Below are 21,226 nucleotides of genomic sequence, written 5' to 3' on the forward strand. Positions count from 1 at the left end.
TCCCATCAGGTATTTGGCCAACAAATATGTAGGTGCCCTGATGTTGCTGACAATGGGGCGTAATGGTACCCCCTCTTTGTGAACCTTCGGGAGTCCATATAGTCTAGGCGGTACCGGACCTTTGGGTAACAATTTCTTAGCGTCACCCTCCGGTAAATCTGCGTCCTTGAGAAGCGCCCTTGTCTTGTTCTCCACCTTCTTTGTAGGGTCAACGCTGATCTTCCGGTAGGAATCGTCATTTAGCAGGCTCTGCATCTTATCAGTGTAGTCCTTATGGGAGACAACAACTGTAGCATTGCCTTTGTCAGCCGGTAAGACAACAATTTCAGAGTGCTCCCTCAGATCACGAATGGCCGCCCTCTCTTTACTGCTGATATTTGACTTCATCGGCTTGGATTTCATCAACGCACGACAAGTTTCATGACGTATTTCCTCGGCTGATTCTGGCGGAAGTCGAGCTGCAACCTGTTCAACAGCACTAACAATTTCTGCGACCAGAGTGAACTTGGGGGTGGGAGCGAAGTTGAGACCTTTCTGCAAAACCGAGACCGCATCATCACTCAACACCATGCCACTCAAATTGATGACAGTCTTGCACGAAACCTGCAGAGATGGTTTGTCAAGGAGACATGAGAACTTACCTGTTTGACGTCCTGTGGCCTTCTTATGGGCGGAATCAGCTGACACCCAGGTGACGCCATCAATCCAATCCCAGGAACAAGAAGTGAACTTACTAGCCAGTTGCAAATGTAGTTTGAGTAATTCCTGTGAGATAAACTCAAGGCTCCGGCGGGTGAATTGCACTCTCTCATGTACCAATGCGAGGCTGGCTCGTTTCTTGATTCTCTTAGCTGCTGCAGAATCGATGTGATGCATAACCTTAGCAAAATTTGGAACAACATTCTCGGAACGACATCTCTTTAGAAAGGCAAGAGTACTTAGCAAACGACATCTACGGTGGCGCAACTTTTCAAATTTCTTCATGCTGCGATACATCTCCTCCCCGTAAAGGTGTATGATGTGATTCTTGAGTTTCTCCCGGCGTATTTGATAATCAAAATATCCACCCGTGGATATTTTGATTATCAAATATGCCGGGAGAAACTCAAGAATCACATCAAAGCTAATTTGTTTTTTCAATGTGAGAGGAGTCATCCAGTTTCTTCCTACATGTTCGTCAGGGGGACTGAAGATGGTATAATGTAGCATCAAAACTGGTTAATCCAGAAAATAACAACTGGAAACTTAGGCAGCTGAAAGCGTTTTGATTTGACACTTTATACTGAATAGCAGAGGTCCTGCAACCATCTATAAAAAGATGGACTGAAAGAGATTCAGAGTTTGTTCTGCAGGGCCAGACAATTAACTGGTCTTTCTATTTGGAAGTTTTGAAAATACTGCACAACAGACTGTGATAGAAGCAGCCTGATTTGTGACAGTCAAATAACTAGTTTTTTGTCATGATAATGCCCCTCCTCACACAGCCCTGTGTGAACAATAACAATATGACCCCTGTTTGTTGCCCACCATACACACACAGTCTTACCCCACGCAATATTTTTTTGTTTCCTAGAATGAGAACATCTGGTCTGAAACTGACATACGGCTGGGGAGCAATGTACTGACCACATGCTTCTTGATATCCGCATCCATTGACTCCTGTGGGCTGAGGATGACATGGCAGCCAGTTGGTACCATAGGGTCTTCATGGCCTGTTTGGGCGGATGGAGTTTAGTTTTTCTAGAATGAAAACAGACAAGAAAGGAAAGAGTTTTGCCAATGTTGCTGAGATGAAGAAAAAAATGACAGAGGTGCTGTCAAGCATCACAAAGTATGAGTTTAAAAAATGTTTTGAAAAATGGAAGAAAAGATTAAATAATTGTGTTGTGCAACTGAAGAACACTTTCAAGGGGACTGAAGGTTTGTGCTTAAAACACGAATAAACAACTTAAAAATAATTTCAGTTTCTTTTGGATACCCCCTTGTATATTGTACTACACCTGTAGGAGACTTTTTGTTTTAGAAACATGCTCTTTTGTAAGAGGTTAAAGGTCATGGGTTTTACCTGATAATTCTGGATTTTATAATTCTTGGAGTCAGTATTTTAGTGGAGAATTGTTAAAGTTTTACTTACCACCTTGGTTGCTTACCTTTTTTTGTCCAACAATAAAATACTTCAGACACAGAGGAAATATTGTCCTTTTGTCTACCGCAATGCTTTCTTCATTCCCCATTGCAAACAAAATTTCATCTGCATTTTGTTATAATAGACTGAGTTACCTACTGCTGCTTTAATTTGTCCCCCACTTCTGATGTTGGTATTTTCTTCCTTGGGCTCACTGCACTGCTAGTCACATCTAACAAGTTAGATATAGGTTCTCCTACAACTAGTTCCAGTGCCTCTAGTTCATCTATTAGTGTTGCAGCTTTCTTCTCCACTTTATGTAGTGAGATTTTATGCACTTTGCCTTTGCAAAGTTTCTTGTAGCTTTCATTGTATACCTACGAGGGTGAGTCAAATGAAAGCTTTAAACATTTTTTAAAATTTTATTTATTGTGCAGAAGTGGCACAAAGTTGTATCACTTTTCAACATAATCTCCCCCATGCTCAATGCAAGTCCTGCAGCACTTACAAAGTGCATAATTACCTTTAGAAAAAAAATTCTTTTGGTAGTCCGCGCAACCACTCATGCACCGTGTGATGCACCTCTTCATCAGAATGGAACTTCTTTCCTCCCATTGCATCTCTGTGTGGTCCAAACATATGTAAATCACTTGGGGCAAGGTCTGGTGAGTATGGTGGATGAGGAAGACACTCAAAATGCAGGTCTGTGATTGTTGCAACTGTTGGACGGGCAGTGTGGGGCCTTGCATTGTCATGTTGCTAAAGTACACCTGCTGACAGCAATCCATGTAGCTTTGATTTGATTGCAAGCTGCAGATGATTTTTTAGGAGGTCTGTGTATGATGCACTGGTCACAGTGGTTCCTCTAGGCATGTAATGCTCCAAAATGATGCCTTTTTTGTCCCGAAAGAGAGTCAGCATAACCTTCCCTGCTGATGATTCTGTTTGAAACTTCTTTGGTTTTGGTGATGAGGAATGGTGCCATTCCTTCCTCACTCTCTTCATTTCTAATTGGTGGATGTGAACCCAGGTTTTGCCTTCAGTAACAATTTTTGCAAGGAAGCCATCACCTTCTCGTTCGAAGCGCCGAAGAAATTCTTCACAAGCAGCAGCACGTCATTCTCTCATTTCAGGAGTCAGCTGCCATGGCACCCACCTTGCAGACACTTTGTGAAACTGGAGCATGTCATGCATAAATGTGGTGTGCTGACCCATGATTAATCTGTAAACATGCTGCAGTGTCATTCAGTGTCACTCAGCAGTTTTCCTTCACTATGGCTTCAACTGCTGCAATGTTCTGTGGAGTCACAACTCATTGTGCCTGACCTGGATGAGGAGCATCTTCCACTGAAGTCGCACCATTTGCAAACTTCCTACTTCATTTGTAGACTTGCTGCTGTGACAAACATGCATCACCGTACTGAACCTTCATTTGTTGATGAATTTCAAGAGGTTTCATACCTTCACTACGCAAAAACCGAATAACAGAACCCTGTTCTTCCCTGGTGCAAGTCACAAGTGGGGTGGCCACCTTTATACTGATACCGCGACGGTATGTGTGCATCTGCATTATGCTGCCACCTACAGGCCATTCTGCATGCTGTTTGTAGCACGCTTACCAACTTACAGGATGATGGCGCGAAATTTCGATTTGTTATTACAAATTTAAGGTTTTCATTTGACTCACCCTCATAGTTCTTTCTTCAGTTCTACATCCATTTATTCATGCATCATATTGTGTGAATCCCACCATGAAGGATATCCTTCAAGATGTGGAATATGTCAAGTTACAAGATACTGCTAGCGACTTCTGCGAATTCTTATAACAAAAAATATAAGTCCTTCTTTCACTGTCGTGGATACTATTGAGTCATCTGTTGTCACTTTCTGTGTGTGCTCCTCTTCTAAACATAATTTCCTGGATGATATCTCTCTGTCATCATATTGCTTTTTGAGTTGATTTTCATGTTGTGAGACACAATTTCATGTCCATGACTGGTTTTGAAAATACCGCTGATGGTGGTTGTAGTGTATTTCTTGAAGATTCTTACCTGTCATTTATTTAATAACTTCTATTATTTTTCTCACATTATCATATCTTTTCCTTCTGTGCAAACTATGTTTTGAAAAATAATGACTTACAGATGTTGCATGTGTGAATGTTGTATTTGCCATACTATTATGTATTTTCTTTTATTTGCTATTAGTCGTAGTTGTTTCTATGTTTACAAATGAATTTTACACAGATCCTGTCCTTGTAAAATGCTAACTTTGAAAATGTTCTCTTTTACAACTCTGCAAAGCTTCTAATATCTTTTAGCACTATTTTAGCAGTTCTCTGTCATTGTTATAAACATCATTTATGCCTTATGTCTGAAATATTCCTGTCTCACCCTCAAAGAGGTCATGTTGTTGTGCAATGATTCACTACCAGTTATTGTCAAAACCCACACACTCTTAGTGATGTGTGTAATGCAAGACAAATTACACAACATACTGCACTGAAATGAAAAAATGAAATGACTATATGGCATTGATAGATGAGAGTCCCTGCTTGGGGAAGTTCAGCCACTGAGTTGCAAATCCTTTCAGTTGACACCACACTGGATTACTTGCATCTCAATAATGATGAAATGATGATGAGGACAACACAACACCCAGTATCCAAGCAGAGAAATACTCTGACACAGCCAGGAATCAGAGCCAGGCCTGCTGCAGGGCAGTCATGCACACTGGTATACACAGATTAATTTTCTGCACTGCTGTCTATTAAAATCTGTCTAAATATGAGTTACCAGCCACACTTCTATTTGCAAGGCAAGGTTACACTTGTCACTACTCCAAAATCAATAATTTTTGCTATACAGAGTGTCCCAGGAGGAATGGTCAATATTCAGGGATATGACAGGAATTACAGATGAAACAGTAATATCTAGTATAAATGGTCTCAAAGGTGAATACCTTAAGAGTCATGACCACTTGTTTACCTTCACTACTGTGAGACATATCTCTTCCACTGACAAATCCTCATACCTGTTACGATATGGAATTTAGAGCCTGTGTTTACAAGACATTTTTTTCTAGCAAAGGAAAGTCCAGGTTGGAATACCAACAGTATTATGAAAAGGATAGGCTGCCGTTCACCATAAAGATAACACATTGAGCTACAGATAAGCACATTAAAAATAATGTTATGCATTGAGCTTTGGACCACAGCCTTCTTCATTAAGGAAAAAACATGCACATTCACACAAGCAAGCACACTTCATTAACACAACCTTTAATTCTAACCATCCAGCCTGAATGTAATGGTGTCATGTCAAATGGAAGCAGCAATCCAGAAAAGGACAGGGAGGGGAGAGGGATAACAGAATGCAATGGGGGGAGAGGAGTCAGCAGTGCCTGGCAGAGGGTGCAGGGATTATATGGTGGCCAGACAAGACTGCCAGATGCAGCATCAGGAGGCTGACGGGGATGGGGGGAATGGAAAGTGGAAGAGGAGAGGATCAGAGAAGGGGAAAACACAGAGTGTGTGCTGGCAGAGAGCAGAGAATAGTGAGAGTGAGGTGGTGTGAATTGGGAGGGAGGGATGGGATGAAGGGGTGTTGGGTGTGGGGATAGTATGTTAATGAAGTGTGAAGCTGGGATGAAATCAGGAGTGGAGAATATTCTGTACAGTTGACTCCCATCTACACTTTTCAGAAAAGCTGGTGGTGAAGGGGAGGATTCAGATAGTCCAAGTTGCAAAGCAGCCATTAAAATCAATCATGTTATATTCAGCTGCATATTGTGCCACAGGGTGGTCCACTTTGCTCTTGGCCACAGTTTGTCGGTGCCATTCATCCTGGTAACAGCTGGTTGGTAGTCATACCAATGTAAAAAGCTGCAAAGTGGCTGCAGCAAAGCTGGTATATAGCATCGCTGAATTCGTAGGTGGCCTGGCTTCTGATGGGGCAGGATAAGCCTTTTGCAGGACTGGAATGGAAAGTGCTGGGTGAGTGGATTGGGCAGGTCTTGCACCTAGGTCTTCCACAGAGATATGATCCTTGTGGCAAGAGGCTTGGATTGGGATGAAATAAGGATGGACTAGAATGTTGTGGGCGTTGGGTGGCTGATGAAACCGCTTTAGGAGGGGTGGGAATGATTTCAAGTTGGATGTTCCTCATTTGAGGGCATGATAATAGATAATCAAAATCCTGATGAAGGTTGTAGTTCATCTGTTCCAGGCCTTTACAAGACCTTCAGCATATTGGGTAAAAGTGTGCTTGTCACTGAAAATATTCTGTCCCCAGGTGTCAATGTTGGGTGGGAGGGATTCTTTGGTGTGAAAGGTAGGACAACTTTCAAAATGTTGTTACTGTTGGTTGTCATTGGGTTTAATGTTTACAGTTGTGTAGACAGAGCCATCAGGGAGCAAGCATTCAATGTCTAGGAAGATACCATCCTGGGTTGAGGAGGACCAGGTGAAATGGATGGGAGAGAAGGTGTTGCCATTGTGAAGGATTGAGGATACGGTGTCTTGGCTGTGAGTCCAGGTCATGAAGATATCATGAATGAACCTGAATCTTATCAGGGTTTAGGGTTTTGGAAGGCTAGGAAGTTTTCATCTAGATGGCCCAGGTTGTCATAGGAGCATACCATGTGCGTGCCCATGGCTGTGCTGCAGATTTGTTAGGAAAAGTTAGTAAGGTGTATGAGGTATGAGATGGTGGTTTTGGAGTTTGAAGAAACTTAGGAGAGGTAGTATTCAATAGCGGCGAGACCATGGGCTTGAAGGATGTTGTGTGTAAGGAAACGATTTTAACAGTGACGAGTAGGGATCCAGGAAGTAAAGGAGTGGGGATGTTCGATAGACGGTGAAAAAAGTGTTTGGTATCTATGATGTGGGAAGCTAGATTACGGACAATTGGTTGGAGGTGTGGGTCAATGAGGGCTGAAATTCTTTCAGTGCGAGCACAATAATCAGCTGTAATAGCCCACCCTCATTGGTATTGCAAGAATTAAAATATTATATATCTTTGCAGCTGCATTGCACTGTGTCTGAGTTGTTATTAGGTTTTCATTTTCATATTCTCTTCATTGACACTGCTGGAGCACATTCATGATAAGTTGACCCCTGCTGTGAATTGCATAGTCATTCACAACTCTGGGTGAGTTAACCCCTCTGTTATGAAACAGCAGTTGCCTAAGTTTGCTGTGGTCTATTGAGCTGTGTGTTTCACTTGTTATGAGCAAAACATTCTTTTCCTGCCTTGGCTACAATGTAACCTTTCACAAACAATTTTAAAGGACTTTTGGTAAAAAAAATAATTATTTAATACACCTCGTAGCCTCATGATAAACTGCCTTATCATTTCATTAATGGTTACATTTATTGTGATATTTTTGTATTTTGTAAGGTACTGCATGAAATTTGAGTAGTTTACAGTGAAAAGTAGGGGTTGCTACAGTTTTACTTTGGGTGGATGTCAAATCATGTATTGCTGCATATGAAATGTAGATGATATATAGAATTTTTCTTTTAACTTTTGAAGAGATCTACATCCATTTTAAATCTGAAGAAATGGATTGTATGTTGTGCACACACTTCCAGTTGAGCTTGCAAACAATAGAGTGAAAGTGAAATATTCATAGCATCATCCTAATCTCATAAGTGGTTCAAGATATTGAACCAAGTTTTTGGCCAATAATAGCATGCAAAGCGGAGAGTATTTTTCATATAGTTAATATGCAAAATTTTCTTTTAACTGTGATGTATGACTAAATACAGATTCTTTCGGTGATACAGTAGGTATTTTAAGAGACGTTGATAGCTTGTGAAATGAGCATTAGTAAGGTTTGTAGTGCGGTAAGTGAAGAAATCGTATGTTTATTTTTATACTGTGCTTTTCATAAGCTGTTGAACTGACTTGTCCTGAGTTTTTTGCTTAATAATACTCTGTTTCAGGATTCTGTTACAGTTGCAACTGCATTAACATATTTCTGAGATTAAATTGCATAAACTATGTTCTGGTTTTGCAAAAAAATCTAATTTTAACAGGGGAACAAGAGTAAGAAAAAATGTTTTACAAGTCAGGTGAAAATCAGTCACTCCTTCTGTTGCAGTTTCAGCATAATGTAACCCTTTGTGTGTAATAATGAGTGGCTGACTTGTTGAGCTGTTTGTCATCTTGGGATAACCCATTAATACAGCTGCTTGCAGACTTGGTAGCTATATCTTTGAAGTTTTGCAAGACAGCCATTTTTATGAAGGCTTGAGCTGTAGAACTACATTTGCCATAATGCAATGTCCCATCAGCAAGGATGCCCTCACCAGTACTGTTGATTTCTCCCCTAACACACCATCCCCACAGCAAGGGACCAAGTGATATTGAACACATTCTACTTGTAATTGTTTACTGAAAGAATATATGAGAGAAATTAACAAAATATTAATTGAAATGCTCTTCTCTCTGCATTACCACAAACACTAACACACACACAAATTTCAAGCTTTCGCTACCCACAGTTGCTTCATCAGGAAAGAGGGAAGGAGAGGGAAAGATGAAAGGATGTGGGTTTTAAGGGAGAGGGTAAGGAGTCATTCCAATCCCGGGAGCGGAAAGACTTACCTTAGGGGGAAAAAAGAGACAGGTATACACTCGCACACACACACATATCCATCCGCACATATACAGACAAAAGCAGACATATGTAAAGGCAAAGAGTTTGGGCACAGACGTCAGTCGAGGCGGAAGTACAGAGGCAAAGATGTTGAATGACAGGTGAGGTATGAGCGGTGGCAACTTGAAATTAGCAGAGGTTGAGGCCTGGTGGGTAACGGGAAGAGAGGATATATTGAAGGGCAAGTTCCCATCTCTGGAGTTCTGATAGGTCGGTGTCAGTGGGAAGTATCCAGATAACCCGGATGGTGTAACAATGTGCCAAGATGTGCTGGCCGTGCACCATCCCCTACAGCCTAGGTCTTCGTGGCAAATGAATCTGCTCCAGTCCTGAATCCCTGAACCATTACACCAACAACCTGAAAACAGCTTTCGATCCCGCAACTACCCTCCCGACCTGGTACAGAAGCAAATAACCAGATACACTTCCTCATCCCCTAAAACCCAGAACCTCCAACAGAAGAACCCCATTTTTAAAACTATATAAGCACGGGACCTGAAGTCATTGTAATGTTCTGAGATTTTGAGAGAGGAATCCATGCCAATCAGAACCATAATAATGTAATGGTGCAATGAAATATTGTTGTGAATAAGAATATGGACAATGAAGAAGGACAATTAAAAATTATTGCTAGTTAACTTTGACATAAAAATGCCACACATATTGATTCACTTGAGTGAGATGGTTGTAGGTTGATAATTTTTTAATGCACAGTGACTCTTATATAATTAGAAGGTGCAGTATGTGCGTACATGGTAAATGACACTTAACTATGTAACTGAGACACATACTAGCCATAACTAATTCAGTGAGGGACACCTGAAATTTATGGAAGTCAAACCTATAAAATCAAATGTGTATGTGCGTGTGTGTGTTGGCCACATCATTGTAGAGAATGTTGTACCCACCCATATTTACTCCCAATTTTTCACCCTGATCTCTGCTACTTAGGAACTACAAGCTGATTTATGACCAGGTATGCTGTATGTGGTGCCTCACTAGTGAGGAGTATTGTGTTGGGTACAACAGACAAGAACTTACTAAAACTTTGAACAATTTATGTCAATTGAACAGTGAACTCAAGCTCAGTCTACAACGCAGTGATTTTAAAGAAATGACTGTATGATACATATGGCATCAGAGTTTTTGTTAAGGACAATGAACAGACAATTTTATGGAATTATGAAATTCATTTATTTTGAAATATCAGATTTTAGGCAGCCACCAGTAATTAGAAAGGTGCAGCAGCCAATCAACATGCAGGTTTTATGGGCACAGTAACAGAGTACGACAGCTGCTAGACAGCAAACAGGTTCTATGGAAGTGGTCATCGGTTACAGCAGCAGCCAATCACCATACAGTTGAGCACAGCTGACTGGGCTAAGCAACATGCCTCAATGAGAGAATTATGACATGTAGCAGCCTTCCAGATGATGAACTGAGATGACGGCTGCACCAGCAGAATACTAATTATTGCTTAAGGAAAAGTCATTAGTAGTGTAAAAGTGGAGTATATAAACTGATTGAAAATGAGTGATAGTGGGTCAGAAGACAATATACTGGAAGAATTTGGTGTTCTCTTCTACAGAATAGCAAACAATGTATTGTTTCAAATGATGAACATTTTTGTGGTACTGATGTAATGAAAATAAAGTAACTCTACATTAACATTGATGTCAAATGGTTATTGATATACATGTTTTTTGATCACTTGATGTAGAAATAGTTTCACTAGCATTGTAATTTCATTCAGCATTCCCTGAATTTGGGGGACTAGTAGATGAGAATTATTAAGCTACATTATTTTATATCAGTACCTTTACAATTTGTACAGAAACCAGATGGCAGTTATAAGAGTCGAGAGACATGAAAGGGAAGCAGTGGTTGGGAAGGGAGTGAGACAGAGTTGTTGACTCTCCCCAATGTTATTCAATCTGTATATTGAACAAGCAGTAAAGGAAACAAAAGAAAAATCTGGAGTAGGTATTAAAATCCATGGAGAAGAAATAAAAACTTTAAGGTTCGCCGATGACATTGTAATTCCATCAGAGGCAACAAAGGACTTGGCAGAGTAATTGATCGTAATGGACAGTGTCTTGAAAGGAGGATATAAGATGAGCATCAACAAAAGCAAAACAAGGATAATGGAATGTAGTCGAATTAAATCAGGTGATGTTGAGGGTATTAGATTAGGAAATGAGACACTTAAAGTAGTAAAGGAGTCTTGCTATTTGGGGAGCAAAATAACTGATGATGGTCGAAGTAGAGAGGATATAAAATGTAGACTGCAATAGCAAGGAAAGCATTTCTGAAGAAGAGAAATTTGTTAACATCGAGTATAGATTTAAGTGTCAGGAAGTCGTTTCTGAAAATATTTGTATGTAGTGTAGCCATGTTGGACAAGAAGAGAATAGAAGCTTTCAAAATGCGGTGCTACAGAAAAATGTGGAAGGTTAGATGGGTAGATCACTTAACTAATGAGGTGGTATTGAATAGAATTGGGGAGAAGAGAAGTTTGTGGCATAACCTGACTGGAAGAAGGGACCGGTTGGTAGGACATGTTCTGAGGCATCAAGGGATCACAAATTTGGCATTGGAGGGCAGTGTGGAGGGTAAAAATTGTATAGGGAGACCAAGAGATGAATACACTAAGCAGATTCAAAAGGATGTAGGTTGCAGTAGGTACTGGGAGATGAAGAAGCTTGCACAGGAAAGAGTAGCATGGAGAGCTGCATCAAACCAGTCTCAGGACTGAAGACCACATCAACAACAACTCCTTTAAAAATCATATTTTTGACATTCTGTAGAAATGAAATTGTATCACTCACCATATGGCCAGAACGTGTAATCCAATAGAAGGCAAAGTTGTCATATTTCTTGTAGTATCCTTCAATGGTACCATTAACCATTATAGGTGAACGGTCTGATTCCTCCCAGCTTTGAGCACCAGCCCACTTTAAATTTTCTACCCACTTTAGTGTACCTGTGTGAGGAAGTGTTTCAGTCACTTTCTCTGATGGATATTTAATTCATTTTACAAAATATCACTGCACTTGAAATCACTATTTTTAGATTTATTTACCTGGTGTGTCGACAATGAGATCCAGATTTCCAGTGTACACTACTACAGCAATGTCAGTCTCATTGAGAAGTGATTCAACTGAAAAATAAAATACTAGGGACTGAAAATATTTGTAGGATCATCATAATGTAATTTCAAAGTGTTTGAAAGTATTACATTTTAAAGTAAATTATGGCATACAAATAAGCATACAATCACAGTAAGTATACATTTCACTTTGAAAGTTTCTTTAGACAATGACATTGAAAAATCACAGATTATTTCAACATAATAATTATTACTGTTTATTTGTCACTCTTCATTAGTGCACTAACTGATATCTTATTATGAACTGAAGCTAAATTGAGAAATTATTTTCTATATGTAACACACCTTTTTGATACTGGTATGTCCACATTGGCTACTGGTGATTGTAATGTGGCAGAAGGGGACAGTATAACATGAAAAGAATGGCTGTGTGAATTATGGAGATTGTGATACATTTATGCAATCTTTAAAACTAACCAAGTTATGATGAAATCAGGTGCATAATATACAAATACAGTTTATTTATGGAAGCATTGCACTGCAAACTCAAAACACGGAACCAGTAGTACTAATGACTGAACTCTATGCAAAGATGCCAGAGTCACATTAGGAACAAAAGTCATTTTGAAATTACATAGTAACTGAGAAATACAGCCATCTTTCCATTGTTATCAGTGGGTATTTCATGGAATTTTGAGGTAAAAATAAATTTATTTCAATACATCCAACTACATCAGTTTGTCAGTTTGTTGCCATTATTTGCAAACTAAATTGTGTAATCAGTCTTGTGTAAGCACATACATATCAATTGTAAGATTAATTATGTGCCGCTCAAAGAATAAGCAGAAAGCTTTTGTAATTGTTGTATGTTATGTAAGCACTAGTGGCAGTGGCTATGGTGCGCCAGTCTTCTGTCAGTATGGGGCAGTCTTCTTAAGATGAAGACTTCCCCTCTTGTTAAACCATCTGCCTTCTTAAAATTCATTTTTTTGCTTTTAACTAATTACCATTAACATACATGAGTATAATCTGCACTTACATAAAAGAGAGAGGTTGGCCCTCAGTTTTAAAGAATTTAAGGAATGTAACACCAGATGAATTTTGTGCTTAGTTTTATGTATGTAATTGATTTTCTAATTTATTTGACTATTCTTAGTTAATATCTCTTGTTATAGGGTGGAATCAGTAATTGTTTCATAACTTAAATTCTATTGTTGACTTATAAACAAAGATAAATTCTGTACTAATTATAAACATTATAAGACAAAATACTGGTAATCTTAAAGTATTTATTTAGCTCTATTCGAAAACATGTTAGCAAAGCCAGCCCTTCATTAATTCCAAAGTAATTAACAGTTTGTCAAAAGTATTGTTTATGTAATGATATCTGTTAATTTTATCATTTAAACAAATAATTTGGCCTAACTCTTGTAGCGGAAGAAACTTAAAAAGACGCAATTTTTCAATTAATTAAATGAGTTAAATTTTAATTGTGATTTCTGTAAATTAAACATCAAACAATGTGTAGTTTCAGTGCCTATTATTGTGAGGATATATAAGAACACGATTTTTGGTCCCAAGGCAGTCAGTCCACGGCTGAGTTTCAGATGCAGAATCCCTATTAGTTAGATCAACAACAATGTGTTGACCCACCATGTGCAACAGACTTTGAGCTCCATCCGACAAACTGACATGTGGCACCTGTACAACACAATACATGCATTTTTGCATGCTTGCTTTCAACATTCTGGCAGTTACACCAGTTATTAACGTACCAGCATTTCACATTTGCAATTGCTTGTATCACACTTACATTAATCTATGATTTTGCGTGTTAGTTACTTAAACATGTTACTTAGCAAATGTATTCCCAAAATTTTATTACCCTACAATAATTATTTTTTGGTGTTGTAATTTTTTCACATCAGTTAGATCTAGACATAGATGACAAAGATGACGTTTTTGCAATAGCCAATGGTCCCAGTTATGCTAGAATACAAGAAGACAGTTATCCAGAGGACAAACTTCAGGGGAATAGTGCATTTGACTGACTTTCATTTCATACCTATCAAGTGCAATTTTTATGTAAAATTTTATACCTTGGAATTGAGTTTTGTATAAAAATTTATTTCCTATACAGATATTACAATATTTCAAAATGAAAAATTCAGTTCTCTAACAGTTTATTTAGGTGCGTTGCCTAAAAAACTGCATAAAAGTATGTCATATTTTGGGATAAAAAGTAAAATACTTCCGGTTTCTCCTAATGGCAATAAAATCAACAAGAGGTATTGAAACAACACTTACATAATTGTAAAAATAGATACAGCAACTTAAATTAAAACTCTAAAATGACTTATGCCTTAGATCTCAATGTATAGATAGTGGTCCCAGAGACCACACATCATAGTATTTGTTACAGAAAAGTCACATTGTGAGTTAACTTATACATTACACTTGGCATTCTATGATTCTTCAAATCTGATTTGTATTATAGTAGTAAGGAACAATTTAATGAACTTAATAGATTCTGCTAACAGTGCATATCCCTTAACAACCTTTTACAAATACACAAAAAACATGCAAAAGATGAAAGTCAACTACAAAACCATTCTCAACTTTAATAAAACTGATGTTGAAAAACAGAAAGTTATTTTTATCACTACTCAGTTTTTAAAGCAAACTTTAAAAATCCAATCATGCACTGACAAACTCCTTTAAAATAAATGGAACAGAATTGTGGTTGTAAGATAATTACCTGCAGACATTTTTATTTTAAGTATTGGTGATGATTCCCAGATATTTTTTTTAAACTGGTGATGATATTATTACATCTAGGTTTAGAATGAGAACAAAATCATAATAAGTATAATTAAAAGTTTAATTTACAATATGTACGCACCAACATCTGTTACTGGTTTCATAAAATCATCATTTAGAGCATTAGAAACATAAGTACTCTGAGAACCCCAGGAAACATTGGAAGGAATCACATCTCCCAGGATGTTTCTCACATAGCCATTCATCAATTCATTTAGCTCTTCATCAGATGCTCTATTAAGTCCTCTGAGCTCTGCCGTAAAAATGAGAAGACACATTACTAATATACAAGGTGAAAATACAAAATCATCTTTAATGTTCCTTTTAGACTGAAGATTTACTTAAGGTCAATCCATAATATAAATGAGCATCTTTAGGAATTAATAATCCTAGCTTTAGTTACTATCCCCGAGCAAACATTCGCAACAAGAATAGTACAACATATGGCAGCCATGACACATAATTTATTTCCTGATCCAACTGCCTTCTATGAAATAAAAGGTTTGTCTGATCATGATGGTTAAAAGACAATAATGATAGGAATCCAGTTTTGCAAGGAAGGGAAAGGCACTCTTTCGCAAATCTTACATGTTCATTCAGAGATACTTCATGGAATTACCATTGGGAAGAAGCTTACCAATAGCGTGGAGTATATGAGAAATTTAATTCTTTCTTAAAAATATGCTTACAACACCATGAACCTTAATATCCTATAATTGAGCAGGCACAAATACAGTGGAAGCCATAAGCAAGGATGATTAACATAGGAGTTAAAACTATCTTGTGTCAGGAAGAGAGGGTTTTATTTAATCCATAGGGCTATAGTCCCATTTAAGCTAGTTTGCATTTGACAGCAAGCAACCTGGACTGCATCTTCTAGCAATGCAGTAATGAGTGCCTGTACAAGAATCCTGCATGGTTGTGAGTCATGTATCTTTGGTTTTGCATGCCTTATGATGTACAATGGAAGTACTGGTAGCTGAAAGACAGTTTGAGATTCACTCTTCTAAGAAAATTTCAAAAACTGTCAGCCACGGAGCAACCATACATAGTTAGTCACGTGAATTAGTCAGTTCAATGAGAGAATATATTGAATGAGAAGGGGATGCAGAACCACCTCTTGTTCCTTTGGACATAGTGGTGGAATGAACTGCAGATGTTATACAAATCAGTGAACAATGTTTTAACAATAAACAAAGAAAAATTTGTCATGATAGAAGAGGAATTTACATAGGACACAAGCAGACATTTGTAAAGGCAAATGTCTGCTTGTGTCTCTGTATGTGCAGATGGATATGTGTGTGTGTGCGCGAGTGTATACCTGTCCTTTTTTCCCCCTAAGGTAAGTCTTTCCGCTCCCAGGATTGGAATGACTCCTTACCCTCTCCCTTAAAACCCACATCCTTTTGTCTTTCCCTCTCCTTCCCTCTTTCCTGATGAGGCAACAGTTTGTTGCGAAAGCTTGAATTTTGTGTGTATGTTTGTGTTTGTTTGTGTGTCTGTCGACCTGCCAGCACTTTCATTTGGTAAGTCACATCATCTTTGCCTTTATATATATATATATATATATATATATATATATATATATATATATATATATATATGTGTGTGTGTGTGTGTGTGTGTGTGTGTGTGTGTGTGTGTGTGTGACACCTGTTCTTTTGGCCATGTCTGAGCGAGCAGACACAATTTTGATCTAGCAGCCTCTATGATTTGCAATATAAAGGAATTACAGACATTGGCTGTGAGAGGGCACAAATTTTCTACATTCCCCATTGATTTAAATCAGTCCTCACTTACAGCCAGTGTCTTAATTCATATTGGCTGCTGGATCAAAATGGTGACTGCTCTACACCACATGTTGTTGTTGTGGTCTTCAGTCCTGGGACTAGTTTGATGCAGCTCTCCATGCTACTCTATCCTGTGCAAGCTTCTTCATCTCCCAGTACCTACTGCAACCTACATCCTTTTGAATCTGCTTAATATATTCATCTCTTGGTCTCTCTCTATGATTTTTACCATCCATGCTGCCCTCTAATACTACATTGGTGATTCCTTGATGCCTCAGAATATGTCCTACCAACCGATCCCTTCTTCTAGTCAAGTTGTGCCACAAATTCCTTTTCTCTCCAGTTCTATTCAATACCTCATTAGTTATGTGATCTACCCTCGTTTTGCTTTTATTGATGTTCAACTTATATCCTCCTTTCAAGACACTGTCCATTCCGTTCAGCTGCTCTTCCAGGTCCTTTGCTGTCTCTGACAGAATTACAATGTCATCAGTGAACCTTAAAGTTTTTATTTCTTCTCCATGCATTTTATTACCAACTCTGGATTTTTCTTTTATTTCCTTTACTGCTTGCTCAATATATGGATTGAATAACATCAGAGAAGGCTACAACCCTGTCTCACTCCCTTCCCAACCACTGCTTCCCTTTCATGTCCCTCGACTCTTATAACTGCCATCTGGTTTCTGTACAAATTGTAAATAGCCTTTCACTCCCTGTATTTTACCCCTGCCACCTTCAGAACTTGAAAGAGAGTATTCTAGTCAATATTGTCAAAAGCTTTCTCCAAGTCTACAAACACTAAAAATGTAGGTTTGTCTTCCCTTAATCTATGTTCTAAGATAAGTCGTAGGGTCAGTATTGCCTCACGTGTTCCAATATTTCTGCGGAATCCAAACTGATCTTCCCCGAGGTCAGCTTCTACCAGTTTTTCCATTCGTCTGTAAAGAATTCACGTTAGTGCTTTGCAGCTGTGAATTATTAAACTGATTGTTCGGTAATTTTCACACCTGTCAACACCTGCTTTCTTTGGGATTGGAATTATCATATTCTTCTTGAAGTCAGAGGGTATCTCGCCTTGTCTCATACATCTTGCTCCCCAGATGGTAGAGTTTTGTCAGGACTCACTCTCCCATGGCTGACAGTGGTTCCAATGGAATGTTGTCTACTCCCAAGGCCTTGTTTCGACTCACATCTTTCAGTGCTCTGTCAAACTCTTCACGCAGTATCATATCTCCCATTTCATCTTCATCTACATCCTCTTCCATTTTCACAATATTGTCCTGAAGTACATCGCCCTTGTATAGACCCTGTATATACTCCTTTCACCTTTCTGCTTTCCCTTCTTTGCTTAGAACTGGGTTTCCATCTGAGCTCTTGATATTCATACAAGTGGCTCTAAGGTCTCTTTAATTTTCCTGTAGGCAGTATCTATGTTACCCCTAGTGAGATAAGCCTCTACATCCTTACATTTATCCTCTAGCCATCCCTGCTTAGCCATTTTGCACTTCCTGTCGATCTCATTTTTGAGACGTTTGTATTCCTTTTTGCCTGCTTCATTTAACTCGTTTTTGTATTTTCTCCTTTCATCAATTAAATTCAATATTTGTTCTGTTATCCAAGGATTTCTACTAGCCCTTATCTTTTTACCTACTTGATCTTCTGCTGCCTTCACTACTTCATCTCTCAAAGCTAACCATTCTACTTCGACTGTATTTCTTTCCCTCATTCCTGTCAATTGTTCCCTTATGCTCTCCCTGAAACTCTGTACAACCTCTGGTTTAGTCAGTTTGTCCAGGTCCGATCTCCTTAAATTCCCACCTTTTTGCACTTTCTTCAGTTTTAATCTACAGTTCATAAATGATAGATTGTGGTCAGAGTCCACATCTGCCCCTGGAAATGTCTTATGATTTAAAACCTTGTTCCTAAATCTATGTCTTACCATTACATAATCTATCTGCTACCTTCTAATATCTCCAGGCTTCTTCCATGTATACAGCCTTCTTTCATGATTCTTGAACCAAGTGATAGCTATGATTAAGTTACGCTCTGTGCAAAATTCTACCAGGTGGCTTCCTCTTTCATTTCTTACCCCCAATCCATATTCACCTACTATGTTTCCTTCTCTCTTTTTTCCTACTATTGAATTCCAGTCACCCATGACTATTAAATTCTCATCTCCCTTCACTATCTGAATAATTTCTTATGATATAAGAAATACATTTCATTAATTTCTTCATCATCCGCAGAGCTAGTTGGCATATAAACTTGTACTACTGTAGTAGGCGTGGGCTTTGTGCCTATCTTGGCCACAATAATGTGTTCACTATGCCGTTTGTAGTAGTTTACCTGCACTCCTATGTTTTTATTCATTATTAAACCTACTCCTGCATTACCCCAATTTCATTTTGTATTTATAACCCTGTATTCACCTGGTCAAAAGTCCTGTTCCTCCTGCCACCGAACTTCACTAATTCCCGCTATATCTAACTTTAACCCATCCATTTCCCTTTTTAAATTTTCTAACCTACCTGCACAATTAAGGTATCTGACATTCCACGCTCCGATCCACACAACGCCAGTTTTCTTTCTCCTGATAACATGTCACTTCTTCTTCCATGTGTTCTTGCTTTTAGGAAGCTTTAATTGTCGAGTGCTAGTAATAGTGTTCCATAGATTTCGTGTTTGTTTTGAATACAGTCAGAGAGAGTCCCTATAGTCAGCCATAGTGCCAGTAGTGTCAGTGTCATCGTAACTGCCATCTGTGTCATGTCTGCTGTGCAGCGAGCTACGTTAATTTAAGTATTAACTGTATTTTTCTTACTTGTCACTTCTTCTACCATGTGTTTTTGCTTTTAGGAAGCTTTAATTGTCGAGTGCTAGTAATACTGTTCCATAGATTTTGTGTTTGTTTTGAATACAGTCAGAGAGTCCCTTTAGTCAGCCACAGTGCCAGTAGTGCTAGTGTTTGTTTTGAATACAGTCCAGAGACAGGTAGTGCTGTTTTCATTGTTTTCTACAAGAAGTGTCTAGTAACCACAGTTTAGTCAACTATCAGCTGCCTTTAGTGAATCAGCAGTCTAGTTAAAAGCTTATTAACTTTCTACAGTAAATTGATTTCTTAGGATGGATAGGATGTGTGACTGCTGTGTACGGACACAGGAGGAGCTGGCCACTGTTCGCAAACAGCTGAACATGTTGATGCCTCAGTCAGCCGTCTCCAGGCTGCTGCCTCAGAGTGTAGTGGCAGTGGGGAGTCTGGTGTGTCGCTTGGTACACCCCAGGTGTTACATGCTTCACCCACTGTCCCTGCTGTCAAGACATCTGCGCGGGTACCGCTGCAGTTGGGCCACCCTCTCCCCAAGGGGAGTGGCAGGTTCAGGGGCGTTCACGGCACACGAGGCAGAGGGTCAATGTGGAGGCTGGCTGTGTGGCATCGCCCGCTCTGCCTTTGAGTGGACATGTGGCCGCTCCTTCAGCAAGGCCCGAGCAGGCACATGGGGGGAGGGGTTTATTAGTGATTGGGAGCTCCAACGTTAGGCAGGTGATGGAGCCCCTTAGGGAAATAGCGGAAAGGTCAGGGAAGAAAGCCAGTGTTCACTCTGTCTGCTTGCCGGGGGGTCTCATCCGAGATGTGGAGGAGGCCCTGCCGGCGGAGATAGAGAGCACTGGGTGCACCCGACTGCAAATTGTTGCTCATGTTGGCACCAATGACTCCTGCCGTCTGGGTTCTGAGGTCATCCTCAGTTCAGACAGGCGGTTGGCGGAGTTGGTGAAGGCGGAAAGCCTCGCTCGCGGGGTGGAATCTGAGCTAACTATTTGTAGTATCATTCCCAGAACCGATCGCGGTCCTCTGGTTTGGAGCTGAGTGGAAGGCTTAAACCAGAGGCTCAGACGATTCTGCGGAGATTTGGGGTGCAAATTTCCTGACCTCCGCTATCGGGTGGAGAAATGTAGGGTCCCCTTGAATAGGTCAGGCATGCACTACACGCAGGAAGTGGCTACAAGGGTAGCAGAGTATGTGTGGAGTGCACAAGTTGGTTTTTTGGGTTAGAGAATTCCCTCCCTAGGCCCGACAAGATGCCTCCTGAGACGCAGCAAGGTAGGAGTAGGCAAAATGCAACAGGGAATAACAATATTAATTGGCTAATAGTAAACTGCAGGAGCATCTATAGAAAGGTCCCAGAATGGTCCTCATTAATAAACGGTCACAATGCCCACATAGTACTAGGGACAGAAAGTTAGCTGAAACCAGATATATACAGTAATGAAATTCTAAACTCAGGTTGGAATGTATACCACAGAGACAGGCTGGACAGTGAAGGGGGAGGCGATAAGAAGTGCAATAGTATCGAAGGGCCGGCCGAAGTGGCCGTGTGGTTCTGGGCGCTGCAGTCCGGAACCGCGAGATCGCTACGGTCGCAGGTTCGAATCCTGCCTCGGGCATGGATGTGTGTGATGTCCTTAGGTTAGTTAGTTTTAACTAATTTTAAGTTCTAGGGGACTAATGACCTAAGCAGTTGAGTCCCATAGTGCTCAGAGCCATTTGAACCAGTATCAAAGGAAATTGATGGAGATTCGGAATGTGAAATAATTTGGGTGAAGGTCACAGTTAAAGCAGGCTCAGACATGGTAATTGGATGTCTCTATAGGCCCCCTGGCTCAGCAGCTGTTGTGGCTGAGCACCTGAAGGATAATTTGGAAAATATTTTGAGCAGATTT

At 39.6% G+C, this 21,226-nt stretch overlaps 1 protein-coding gene across 1 annotated transcript in view; it reads right to left on the reverse strand.

Moving 5' to 3' along the window:
* The window catches only part of LOC126423367 (retinoid-inducible serine carboxypeptidase-like), a 119,853-nt gene that overhangs the window by 4,153 nt on the left and 94,474 nt on the right, over positions 1-21,226 (reverse strand). Inside the window, exons 7-9 of the mRNA XM_050087249.1 lie at positions 14,800-14,968; positions 11,871-11,948; positions 11,617-11,771 (exon numbers count right to left, since the gene is read on the reverse strand). Coding sequence (XP_049943206.1) covers positions 11,617-11,771; positions 11,871-11,948; positions 14,800-14,968 — 402 coding nt within the window. The remainder of the gene's footprint in view (positions 1-11,616; positions 11,772-11,870; positions 11,949-14,799; positions 14,969-21,226) is intronic.

This window comes from Schistocerca serialis, chromosome 1, assembly GCF_023864345.2.
Source record: "Schistocerca serialis cubense isolate TAMUIC-IGC-003099 chromosome 1, iqSchSeri2.2, whole genome shotgun sequence".
NCBI lineage: Eukaryota > Metazoa > Arthropoda > Insecta > Orthoptera > Acrididae > Schistocerca > Schistocerca serialis.